General features: G+C 37.4%; 3 protein-coding genes across 3 annotated transcripts; 1 reads left to right on the top strand and 2 right to left on the bottom strand.

The window, feature by feature from the left end:
* The first annotated feature begins 1,053 nt into the window (after positions 1 to 1,053).
* On the top strand, positions 1,054 to 2,192 carry LOC147854400 (uncharacterized). The gene is made up of 2 exons (XM_087331511.1): positions 1,054 to 1,134; positions 1,777 to 2,192. The coding sequence occupies exons 1-2, from the start codon at positions 1,054 to 1,056 to the stop codon at positions 2,038 to 2,040; spliced, it is 345 nt and encodes a 114-aa protein (XP_087187637.1). The 3' UTR covers positions 2,041 to 2,192.
* Positions 2,193 to 3,467: 1,275 nt separating this feature from the next.
* On the bottom strand, positions 3,468 to 5,347 carry LOC147854399 (uncharacterized). The gene is made up of 3 exons (XM_087331542.1): positions 5,144 to 5,347; positions 4,311 to 4,667; positions 3,468 to 3,634 (listed from the first exon to the last, which is right to left on the bottom strand). Exons 1-3 carry the CDS (start codon positions 5,345 to 5,347, stop codon positions 3,524 to 3,526), a joined length of 672 nt encoding a protein of 223 aa, XP_087187668.1. The 3' UTR covers positions 3,468 to 3,523.
* A 2,645-nt stretch (positions 5,348 to 7,992) lies between these two features.
* Positions 7,993 to 12,463, bottom strand: LOC147854398 (flavodoxin family protein / radical SAM domain-containing protein). The gene is made up of 8 exons (XM_087331193.1): positions 11,212 to 12,463; positions 11,005 to 11,120; positions 10,547 to 10,722; positions 10,255 to 10,445; positions 10,041 to 10,127; positions 9,138 to 9,295; positions 8,856 to 9,066; positions 7,993 to 8,472 (listed from the first exon to the last, which is right to left on the bottom strand). Exons 1-8 carry the CDS (start codon positions 12,439 to 12,441, stop codon positions 8,311 to 8,313), a joined length of 2,331 nt encoding a protein of 776 aa, XP_087187319.1. The 5' UTR covers positions 12,442 to 12,463; the 3' UTR covers positions 7,993 to 8,310.
* Between the last annotated feature and the right edge of the window lie 290 nt (positions 12,464 to 12,753).

Genomic DNA, 12,753 nt, shown 5'->3' with positions numbered 1-12,753 from the left:
TAAATTTGACGATGTGTCGGAGCGACATGTCAAAAGTGAGAGTCAAATGCATAAAGACGACCATTTCAACCGCGGATAGAATGCATAACGAAAGCTCATGACCCAAGATGACTAGATACAACCCATTGATGCCAATATCTAGATCGAGAGATGCATAAAATTGACGACGTGTCGTACTGACATGTCAAATGCATAAAGACGACCATTTCACTCGCGGATAGAATGCATAACGAAAGCTCATGACCCAAGATGACTAGATACAGTCGAAGATAGGCACTAATGTTCGGGAAAGAGTCTAGCATGCCACAATATGAAAGGTTTGTAATTTAATCTACCAAGTAGGATGATTCGCTCCATATAAGGGACTACACTTGATGGGCGAGGATCAACGAATTCAAATTCGGGAGGTTTATGTATAAATCAATCCATCAACTGATAGATCTATCAATCTATCTATATACCCGCTCTCTAGTGGGATGCAACGATCGGATAACTGAATAATGAAACTGTCCTATAACACCAAGAGATAGAAGTTGTCGCGTGACATGGGGGTGGTACTAGGATTAACATATAGGGTTTTAGGATAATATAAGAGAAGTTTTTTTTATTACCAAAATGCCCTTTAGAAAAGAGAAAAAAATGAGAAAATTATGTAAAGGCATGATCTAATAATAATAATAATAATAATAATAATAATAATAATAATAATGTAAGAGGCATGCAAAAGAGGAGGAGTCAAGGGACGTGGGTTGACGGTTATGGAGGAATTAAATTAATCACGTGACGGTTATTGGCGAGGGGTCACGTGACGGTTGGCTCCTTCCAACCCTTTCGATCCTTCAGAAGAAGAATCAGCTATACATACATATATATATACATATATATATATATAATCTCTCAATCCTTCCCATCCGAATTTCATCAGGAGTTTAGTTGATTAATCCCTGAGTGTTCTGAGATTAACATAATTTAAAGCTTTGCCCTAATTTTGCTCTGATTCGTTGCCAAAGTACCTCTCATATACAGGAAGAAGATACGCATTAGTTAGTATCCATGGCTCCTGCTCGAAAGATGAAGGCTTCTGCTTCTCCTTCTGCCAAGAAGAAACTCGCCTCCAAACCCCACAAAGTCAAGGTAAAAAAAAACTCCCAATACATATTTCTAATGATCCCTTTCCTTCTTACAGAAAAACCATCTTGAATGTGCCTTCGGGGATCGTTTGTGTTTGCGTGCCTGTTTTTTGTTTTAAAATTTGTTGATTCTTTCGTGTTAATTCGCTGAGAAATGGAATAAAATTAACCTGTTTGTTTTAAATTTGTTGATTCTTTTGTCGTAATTCTCTGAGAAATGGACAGAAAATTAACCTGTTTGTTTTAAATTTTGTTGATTCTTTCGTCTTAATTCATTCTCTGAGAAATGGACTAAAATTGATCTGTTTGTTTTGAATTTGGTTGATTCTTTCGTCATAATTCTTTAAAATTTACATGTGTTTTTTGAATTCGTTGATTCTTTCGTCGTAATTCTATGAGAAATGGACCAAAAATTTAAGTTCCTGTTTGTTTTGAATTTCGTTGATTCTTTCGTCTTAATTCTCTGAGAAATGGACTAAAAATTAACCTGTTTGTTTTAAATTTGGTTGATTCTTTGGTCTTAATTCATTCTCTGAGAAATGGACTAAAAATTAAGCATTTCCCATGGGATCATAAAGAAGAATTGACTCCATATCTATGGCTTTTCATGATGATGATGATGATGATGTCTGTGGGAAATTATCAGGCGGGCGGCACGAAGAAGCGGAAAGTAGCAGCACAGAAAGGGAAGAAGAAGGCCTCATCCAGGTCTGCTTCTTCTTCTTCTGCTGCTGCTTCGAAGAAACGCCCTGCCTCTGCCCGTGCAGGCCACAAGAGGAAATCGAAGAAGCATCAGGCGTCCAAGCCTCAGCATGATGGCCATCAATCTAGCCACCATGACCATCATCATCATCATACCTCCCCAAATGCATCAGGCCATGACCATCACAGTGGACACCACCAGGAGTAAATACAAATCAATCCAATCCAATCGAATCCAAAATCCATTGCCTGTAGTACATACCCCCCAATTATAGCCGCCATTGATCCATAATTAGTGTCAACCATATATGCCTAATCTTAGTCTGTGTAATGACAGCATATCACATTAACATCTTCGTCAATCGTTAAACATTAAATCTAAAAATAAATAAATATATACATATACTTTCGATTGTTTAATGGCTTGAGTATTAAGTTTTTTTCTTTCGATTGTTTAATGGCTCGAGTATGACGTTTTTTTTCTTTCCATTGTTTAATGGATCGAGTATTAAGTGTTTTTCTTTCGATTGTTTAATGGTTCGATTTCGATTGTTTAATGGTTCGAGTATTTAAGTCTTTTGCTTTCGATTGTTTAATGGTTTGAGTATTAATTTTCACGCACCGGCAGTAAAAATCGGTGGCATACTTCTGTTGCTGAAACCTCCCTTTTCTTAATCCTGTAAAGTAATTCTTACTTCTAATTCTGTCACTTAATACATTGTTGAAGAGACACTGAATTAATTAATCCAGATCTTAAGATTCACCAATTACGATTTAAGGCTCTCTGCACCATGCCAAAACTTCGTCCATTCCCTAATTTTGTTATAATTCCGACTCCATTTACTCATATTTATAAATTCCCTTTGTCAATTCCTAAATCTTGTTGAGTGGTGATCATAATATTCGGTATTAATCTCTAAATTCGATCTAACTTGATGCACCTAAATATGTTCAGACACTACTCATACTCTTTGGTATAAATCTCTCAATCTGATTTAATCTGATGCATCTAATTATGTTGAAACATTACTCAATACTCTTGTGTATTAATGTCTGTAAATCCGATCTAAATTGATGCATCTAATTATGTTCAAACATTACTCAATACTCGTTGGTATAAATCTCTAAATCCGATCCAATTAGATGCATCTAAGTATGTTCAAACATTAATTTACTCAATACTCTTGAGTCTTTGGTATAACTTTCTATATCCGATCTAATTAGAAATGCATCTAATTATGTTCAAACATTACTCAATATTCTTTGGTATAAATCTCTAAACCCTATCTAAAACCATAGCCCGGCCATATCCAAGCTGCTATATGCGAGGCCATATGCAACATGTTCGTGTATACATAATTAAGATTTCTATTCGTTTAGGGAGAGGGATAACAGCACAACCTTATTCAATGTGTTAACTGATTGTCTTCTTCACAATGTAAAGAGCATTTTCTGTTACTAATCGGGTGGCCATTGTTTAATTTACTTGAAATACAGTGTCGACAGATACATTGTAATATATAATTATCAGAACTTGGATTAGATTTAAAGAAACTTAGCCTTGCCATTATTTCTCTCTACTTTCGACATTCTGGGAGGATTAAAGGCATCATTTGGCTTAGATGGGTAGATATTTATAAGCACATCACAATTAGATCCTAATTGGACCTGTAATCTCCTTAATTTGCACATCAACTGTAATTAGGGGAAGAGAGGAACTTGTCTACTGCTAGCATCAAACCATCTGGGTTCAACCCTGTGGAAACAGTCTCCATTCGCGTGTCGAAAAGCTTCTGAGCAACCTGGAGTTATGGTAAAGTTTAGATTAGTTTGAGGCAACCAATACATTAAAAGTGCTCGCTAATTACATGGACTTGACATTGAATGGTAATTAAACAAATCCAATTTTCTGAAACCATGGAATATCTCAAGACTATAAGTGCATTACTCTATAAAAGTGCTCCAAGAATTCATCGCTCACATTCATTTAAGGCCTTATACTATTTTAAAAATTCACCAGACTGTTTTTAAAAGCCTCCATGGATGATACTACTAAACACACTTCCTCTATTGAAACCCTAAAAACCGTCCCATCTCCTACGCCGCCCTAATTTTGGGATTACACAATATGCAACGAAAACAATAGCAAATTTATGCATTCTGGATTAGTTCAATCCATTACTTCTGTTAATGAACCCTTAATATGAGCTAGATACTTAATCCCTCCATTGCAAATGATCCATTTACGAATAATATGTGTGGAGTATTGCTCCGTGCGCGCACTCTCAGATGCATAATATGCGTACACACATAAGGAACTCAAAACGTGTTCAAATCATACAGGAAGTACAATCTAAATCATGTCAGTAAGTAGGGATGAATTTCCAATATAACTACCAACCATCTATCACATTATAAGTAGTAACGAAAAAATGGAGGGAAAAGAAAATATATGCTGAAATTACAAAAATGGCGCACCGTCAGATTACTACTATTACTGAGGAGGAGGAGGCGGGAAGACGAGGGAGAAGAAGAAGAAGTGGAGGAAGATCGTCGCGGCGGCGTAGTGGTGGCGCTGCTGCGCATCTGCGCCGTCGAATCTGGCGACGGGAATTGATCCGAGCCGCTCCTGCTCATCGTCTGAACCATCATTTCATGACTTGCCATGGCGGCGGCGGTTGTAGTGCTGCCGCTGCAGAAACAGCATGGCTTCGCTATATTCAGCGCCATAGCCTCACTGCTACTACCACTCCTTCTACCATTTCCATTCATTCCCCTCCGTGACCTAGAATTGTAGCTCTTATTATGCCGTGGCGCCTGCTTCAGCTCTTCCACCTGCCATGATCCATCCGTTCTCATCTCAGTTCAGTTTCAATTCCATTCGTTGGTTCATTAGGTCAAACTTTTAGTTAATAATTCCACGGATGCAGAAGGTTCTCATTCAGATTTAAGCACGCAAAGTTGAGTGAATCAATGGATAAAAAAATAAAATAAAATTTAACAGTTTCAATTCCATTTCCATTCGTTTGTTCATTAGGTCAAAATTTTAGTTAATAATTCCACGGATGCAGAAGGTTCTCATTCAGATTTAAGCACGCAAAGTTGAGTGAATCAATGGATAAAAGAATAAAATAAAATTTAACAGTTTCAATTCCATTCGTTGGTTCATTATGTCAAACTTTTAGTTAATAATTCCACGGATGCAGAAAGAAGGTTCTCATTCAGATTTAAGCACGCAAAGTTGAGCGAATCAATGGACAAAAAATAAAAATTTAACAGTAAGGAATGGATGGGAATCGCTGTAGCAGTACCATCTTGTAAGCTAAGCGCAATTCAGCTTCCATGGCATCGAGGAGCTGAGAATCGGAGAGGAGGAGGACATTGTTATGAGGAGGAGAGGGATTAGGGATTGCTGGAATGATATTGCCATTGGCGAAATTAATATAAATACGATCATCATCAACCGAAGCAGGAGGAGGACGATCGTGATCATCAGAGCCAATCATCAGATCCATACATACAAACACCAAAACAGAAGCAATCCGAAAACAAAAAACAGCAATAATTTCCTCAACAGTTTTTTCTGTGATTTCTGTCTGCTCAGAATTTTTTTCGACGATATATATATATAATCTATTTATTTATTTATTTTTAAATTCCTTTTTTACAAATTTTAATCATTTAGATCTTCTATTCAATTCCCGAACGTCACAAAACGTGCGGGCGATGCAAAGAAGCCCTAAATTCGCTGTTATTTTATTTCTGTAATAATTTATATACAAATCTTATTATACTTATTTCATAAAGAGTTTGAGTTTGTTAGAGAGAACCTTAGAGCTTCCCAAACAAAAAACAAAAACAAAAACGAAATGGAAATGTAATGGAATGTAAAGTGTTAAGAGTCTAACAAATCAGTTAAAGCAAAAAGATAAAAGGAATTATAGACCAAAAAACGGAAAGAGGGGTGCCAAAAGTGGAATGGACTCTTCATCTTCTTCTTCATTCACACCATCTCCATCATCTTCATCTCCATCTCCATCACCACCAAAGTGTTGATTATGTTTGTATCTCTATCTGCCAATGTGCGTGTGTGCACGTGCATGTGTTGTTTTTGTTCTCATCTCCTTCAATCAATGTGTGTGCGTGCGCGTGCATGTGTGTGTGTGTGAATCTATCTCTAGCCTCGGCATTCTCGATTGACCTATGCTAGAGTTCTTTCGAAGACGAAAATTACAAGCTATCTAGCTTGGGAATCTTACATGTGCCAATAACAAGATTCTTTAGTATCTTTTTATCTTATTCTCTCTCTCTCTCTCTCTCTCTCTCTCTCTCTCTCTCTCTCTCTTTGAAGTTTGTATTGACGAACATTTATTGTGGTTTGTTGTTCTCAAAGATGAGACAACACTTACGAATGGAATCTCTTGTTTTTGGTCTTATAGGCCATTTTGGGCCTCTTAAAAGACTATTAATATTTCTTTGTTTCTCGCCCTTTCATGGTTATTCTTTTTTGTTGAGAATCAAGCTCAACTTGGTCTAGTGTGTGAACTCACCTTGAGAGTGAATAGACACTCCAACGGTCAAGAGTCACCATTATGTCACCACGTTGTATTCTATCATTTATTATGAGTCATAGAATCATATTCTATGACACATAACTTATTAGCTTTCACATTCCCCATGCTCCATGAGTCTTGCAGTTAATGAAGAGAGAGGGTGACTATATAAAGCACCCTCCTCCCACCTTGTACAATGTTGAGTCTTTCTCCTTTGTTAATATAATCTACCTTGCATATACTCTGTGTCTTACTCCTTGTCTCTCTCTCTCACTCACTCTCTCTCTCTCTCTCTCATACACACACACAGTTCACACCTATTCCGCTACACAAGAATCATACCTGTTTCTTTACAATTTCATTCACCAGTTAACCCTTCCTTTTGGCAACACCTCTTACGGTGTGACTCACGCACCATCCATATCCCCCCCCTCTAGTGTTAGAGCCATACCTTTCATACCTCCTTCTAGCAAGTGTATAACGTGAATCTGCCATATGACACCATAATATCTCCAACTAGTTCAAATTTTTAGTTCCCCTCCTGATTTGAATTACTAATTCTCACATGAGAACTTCTTCATGTGTTCGTGATTTGATGTAGCTATTCAGCAACGCAACATTCCAAATTTAAGACACATGATTTTGCGTTTTACTCTCCATATCATTATTAAGAGGCACTATAAATGGAGGAATCTAATTATCATCACTCATTGCCATGATGAATCCATGATTGATGATCATTGTTTAAGTGAAAAGTTTACAAGATAAGGTCGTTATATTGCAACTACACTTGCATCATATTCTCAAATTTGTATACAATTGTTTAATGGCAATGAATCTGCCAGTACAACTGAAGGTATGAGCAAATACATAATAGTTAGTTGATGCTCTAGACTTCCATCAAGGAAAAACTCCAAATGTATAGGAAAAGTTCGTATAAAAACCATTCCTTTAATATGATGTTTTGACAATAAATGTAGCACATAACGTTTTTCCACAATCACCATTGCACCAAAAAGAGATTCCTCCTTCAGTAAACTGTAAGATTATGAATCTCTTGTTCGATATGTACAACGTCTAGCTAGTATGTCTTTCACAGGACGACAAACAGATTTGTCAAGCAAGCCCTTACCAACAAAATATTGCCCTCTCAAAAAATCACAATATGCACACATCTTTCAATTCAATTTATATCCATCCACCTACATCCAATAAAATAATACAGTTATAGCCACAAAACTATCTCATTTCTTAATCCACTTTCCTCTGGAGCACAAACAAAAATTTCTAAATATTCTCTCTCTGATATTAGAATCTTCTCTATATTCATCTTCCTCCCCTTCCCTTGTGCTGGTACATAATCACGCTTACCCTGTTTATGACTGAATTCCACTGATCCTCCTTTATGCATGTAGGTAGGTACATAATTTTTTACATCGAAAGTATCTCACATGGTTTTTCAAAGTAGAGGGCATGGTACAAAGCAAACCACATTATATTGAAGAAATTGAGAAATGGTTTCTGAATCAAAATCATCTGATTCAGACATCCATATGCTTTAATGTCATTAACATACTTGCATCTAAATATGCCAGATGGAGGTCAACTAAAAATAACAATTTATTCTCATTCAATATATACAGCTCACGTACAGTCTGATCCACAGATGCAGATTATTTCTTTCACCTTGAACTTAGGTCCTTATTCACAGCTGGGAACACAACACTGTTCGAAGAACCTTTCTAAAACAACTTGAGCCTTCAAATCTTCAATCAACGGCCACAAAATTTGTTATCAAATCGAATCTTACATGCACCTCGAAACTTAGCACAAAAAAATTGTAGTTACTAAATGTCTACCTCAAATGGAAAACGCCCTGAGACCACTATAATGTTAATTTTTTACCTATACCACAAAATTGTGTTTTAAGTACAGCCTCCAGAAACAGGTTTCGAAACGCCATGTCGGCGTTCCTTTTTCACACGAACTTCATTTGGATCAAACCCACCCTCAGCAGAACCATAAACAGCCCATGCTGGAGTTTGAGCCATATAATCTTCGCTAGAGAACTGAGAGCCACCAGCAACCTGCCAAGAACATAGAAAGTTTTTACTAAAATTTCCAACGGAACATTAGACAAGCTATGTGAGCAACTAAACATGGCAAGTATGTCAATTCAACACTTGAATGGCATGATGTATAATAATGTCCAAAAGAAAGACTCAGTGGATATCGGTAGCTCTAGCCTCTCAATTGAATTCCACTTAGTGCACCTCAACATGTCGAAGTATATTAATGTAAAACTTATATGAATGATATAAAATTATTTCGAAAGGAGAAATAGGCAAGCTATGCAGTGAATATCAGTAGCTCCATTTAAGTCCCACTTAGAGCATCTGAATACATTAAGTATATAAATGTAACACTAAAATGCTGTAAAGATAGATAGATAGAGAGAGAGAGAGAGTACCAAATCATGGAATTTTTCATAGTCTATCCATGTATACCAGGAGCCATTCAATTTAAACTTCTTAGCATTTGCTAGGAGCACACAACAGGAATGTGCATGCTCACATGCCAGCTCATATTTACCATTGCTCTTTGATGCAATAGCCTCTGCAAAATTCTTGACATCTTCATGCCACGGAACGTTCTCCATTGTCAAGGTTGATGTGGTTGATCTGAAACAAAGGATTCTCATTTCTTATGCATACCAATCTACACAAAGCATATAGATGTGAAGATAACTTACGACCCACAGTAGGTCACTCCTTTGATCTCTAAGAAGTCTGGTTCCCCAATTTCTAGAAGACTTGCATATCCTTCAATTTCTTCAGTGTTCCATCCTTTAACCAAGGTTAGTCTGTAAACAGTTCTCTGATGTTTGTTTTTAAGGGCCTTCAATGAATCCTGTTAGCACAATACAAGGGAATTCAGCAATCACTATTCCCCTCAGTGATGAAATATTGTAATGGAGTGAGTACAAGATGAAAATCATAGATCATCCACCATTTTCCGGAAACATGACATGTAAATTGCTTACAAATTTTACAGATAAATGATCAACTTTGAGGGAGAGATATAGTGAAATGGGCCATGTTGTCTCATTAGCATAGGTTTCTTCATGAGACTTAAGAAAGCAATTACAGGGATTCCAGATTCACGTTACTAGGCAGCAGGTTGCGATCAAGAAATCCACCTAAAGAACCCTATGACTGGATCCTAGCAAAGAACAGAGACAATCGAGCTGAAGAAAAGAGGGTAAGGACTTCTTGTCGACCTGACCAGATGCCATGTATGTTTTCTGATGAATTAGTTTGTCGACAGATCCCATATGGGGTGGAATCTGATATTATAGATTGTACGGTTCAGACTAGCATGTGCTCATAATCTTCAAATTCAATTCCATGTTTCAGACTAACATATTTTCATCTATGCTTATGACATTACGATTCTAAAAGATCCAGATATTTCATCACAGGAAACAAAATACAAAAAAATGAAATAAGTTTTAAGCTTAGTATATTACCCTAATAATCATTTTGATAGTAAAAAACTATTCAAATTTCAGAGAAAAATACAACAAAAGTGATTTCATGTTATGCATAGCACCAAGAAATTTTCATGCTCAAAACAATAACAGCAAACTGCTTACTACAAAGCGCTCCCAGAAATCTGCAAAAAGTGGTCGATCGATAGCCTTAAGCCGTTCCTTGGTAGCTGCATCAACACTGACATAGAGCTGATAATGCCAAAAGTGCCAATTTAAGATGGGTATACATGTCCTCCTGTGAGCTTTTCTAGAGATAATATCAAGATTCACAATGTAGAACAACTTCTATAACAAACAAAACTCTCAATATTCATGCCTGTGTGATCGGATCCAGATTTTCGATGCAATCTGGAAATTGTGCATTGGTAACGAGAAATGTTGAAATCCTGCGTTTGTGCAACTCTCTTACTAGCTTATTAATTTCAGGGTACATGATAGGTTCCCCAACCAGAGATAAGGCACAATGTCTGGGGTTAATTCCTTCGATCAAGCGGTCTTGACTAACGCCTGTGATGCAACACATGCACAGACACTCCATAAATGAACAAAGTGTTTCCATTTTTGCAAAGATCATATATAGATATGAAAACTTCACTTTCAAGTCTCACCAGGAACACCTTTCATCTGTTTGACCATTTTAATATGTTTGTCTAATGCAGCTTCAACAATCTCGATAGGGTCGTCCATTTTCCACTTCCACGTCTTGCCAACAGGATTCGTGTGATGTCTCCAACAAAACACACATTTGTTAGCACATGCTAGGCTTGGTGTCGTCTCCATACACCTGTGGTCAAATATACAAACTAGCTTAGCCAAACAGGGTTTCTTTTACAAACATTTTAATCTTTACCATGTCAAGTAGCACAAAATTAGGTAAATCGAATTATCAGAAAAAATAGAACTATAAAGGAGCATGGGCTGGAAATATTTGAAAACTACAAATCCTATAAAATATACAAATATCCGATTCGCAGTCTTTTTTCATGCTTTCCAATTTTTAACACATGAAAAGGAGACTGCTGATTAGTAACAAAACATTCTCGAATGCCAAGCATAAAATTCTTACCTATGACTTTCAATGCCATAAAATGAATGCTTATAACATCCACCACGTCCTCGGAGCTGTGACTTAGTCCATCTACAAAGCTTCACACCACTATGTGAACCAATGATTTTATATCCCTGCATAGCCACCATAACCAAATATTGGAAACAAGCATCCATATATAGACCATGAAATTTCCTAGTAATAGATAGTGGCATGATGTCAAACCTGCTTTTCTAAATTTGCACGAATGGTTGGGGTCACCATTTCCTTTGGTCCTTGATTTCCATTGTCCAAACTTGGAACTACTTTGCTTTGATTCTTCCTTCTATATATTTTTTGTTTACCATTTTCTAGAAGCACGTTATCTTTTTTCCCCGATACATCAAACTTCCCTCCAATATCTTCTACATCAACCAACTCTTCTTCCATATTCTCTTTGTCATCTTCATCTTCATCTTTATCATAATCATCTTCATCTTCATCTTCATCGTCACTATCGATAGCATCATCGATATTTCCTTCTTCATGAACCACTTGTAATGGAGACCCATTGAGAGACTTCAGCTTTCTAATGAGCTTTTCCGTCCATTCCTTGAATTTTTCATCCACCAAACCTTCATCTTCGTCTCCTTCTTCTCTATCAAGTATCCTACTTGCCCCAAGTTCTGACATATGCTGATCCCAGGATCTAGCAACCATATTATATGAAGAGCCATAAGCACTACTACCTATTCCAAAAATGGCATATTTGCACTGATTTAGGAGCCAAGAACTGACCCTAAAATCGGCAGAACTTTCTTCTAACCATCTTCCAAGAAAAGAAGCATGATCTGGCGCTAAGCCATTCTCCCATGTCGAGACAACAAAGACAACAAACTTCTCTTGAGCTAAGTCTTCGGGTTCATAAGACAAAGGGTCCAATAGCTCAACTTGAGCATTCTCAACTAAGAGATCTCGAACAAGTTTTTCAGCTAAGGCCTTACTACGACCGGTTTGAGAAGCATAAATAACTTTACCTTGGATAGAATTAAGAGACTTGACATCCAAGACAATAGGATTTTCAGCTAATGTTCGCTTCTCGGGCAAATTCAAGACTCGATTTGCCCGATTTTGATGCTTAACTGAACCTTCCTCTTTCCTTTTACGACGAGAAGATGGTAATTTAGGTTTACAACTACCACATGATTTCGTCTCCTTATTGCTATTAGAAGTACAGATATGAGAAGTCCGACCCCTCACATTTTTTTCTTCTGCTATTGCATCTGCTTCATTGTCTTCGTCTTCGTCTCCTTCTTCCAGGCCTTCTAGCTCTCTGTTCCAATTGAGAAGATCTTTGACACGTTCTAGAGAAGCCCTGCGAAGGTTTCTACGCCGGGTTCGGTAGAAATGCAGGAGAGAGACAGAGAGCAGAGCAATGGAAGCACACTGCAATGCGACGATGTGTCGACGCTCCATGGATGGATGGATGGATGGATGGATGTGGTGATGGCGACGGTGGCAGAAGGAAGGAGTCACAGAACAGGGGTCAAGCCTTTCAGAGAGAAAGGCCTTTCTCTCTCTCTCTCTCTCTCTCTCCTTCTTCTTCTTCTTCGTCTTCTTCTTCTTCTTCTTCTTCTGGTGAAAACATACAATTAGTATATCTGTGCGAAAAACACTACTTACAAATTATTAGCAATGGGCACGGTTTCGGCTCCAACCGAACCGAACCGAACCAAACCGTAAGTCATGCTTTTAACGGTTTATTGGTTCCACAATAAATTAATGGTT

This window comes from Azolla caroliniana, unplaced genomic scaffold (genome assembly GCF_043228905.1).
Source record: "Azolla caroliniana isolate FFs.n. ecotype wild unplaced genomic scaffold, voAzoCaro1.0.p SCAF_15, whole genome shotgun sequence".
In the NCBI taxonomy this organism is placed as follows: domain Eukaryota; kingdom Viridiplantae; phylum Streptophyta; class Polypodiopsida; order Salviniales; family Salviniaceae; genus Azolla; species Azolla caroliniana.
Note: the sequence above shows the minus strand (reverse complement) of the source record. Positions and strands in the feature narration are given on the sequence as shown.

Coding starts and splice junctions, on each gene's coding strand:
- LOC147854399 (XM_087331542.1), bottom strand. CDS start 5,347: ATGGATCTGATGATTGGCTCTGATGATCACGATCGTCCTCCTCCTGCT. Junction 4,668..5,143: donor TGCGCTTAGCTTACAAGATG/GTACTGCTACAG, acceptor GGATCATGGCAG/GTGGAAGAGCTGAAGCAGGC. Junction 3,635..4,310: donor GTAATAGTAGTAATCTGACG/GTGCGCCATTTT, acceptor CCATAACTCCAG/GTTGCTCAGAAGCTTTTCGA.
- LOC147854398 (XM_087331193.1), bottom strand. CDS start 12,441: ATGGAGCGTCGACACATCGTCGCATTGCAGTGTGCTTCCATTGCTCTG. Junction 11,121..11,211: donor GTGCAAATTTAGAAAAGCAG/GTTTGACATCAT, acceptor GTGGCTATGCAG/GGATATAAAATCATTGGTTC. Junction 10,446..10,546: donor ACAGATGAAAGGTGTTCCTG/GTGAGACTTGAA, acceptor GTTGCATCACAG/GCGTTAGTCAAGACCGCTTG.
- LOC147854400 (XM_087331511.1), top strand. CDS start 1,054: ATGGCTCCTGCTCGAAAGATGAAGGCTTCTGCTTCTCCTTCTGCCAAG. Junction 1,135..1,776: donor CCAAACCCCACAAAGTCAAG/GTAAAAAAAAAC, acceptor GGAAATTATCAG/GCGGGCGGCACGAAGAAGCG.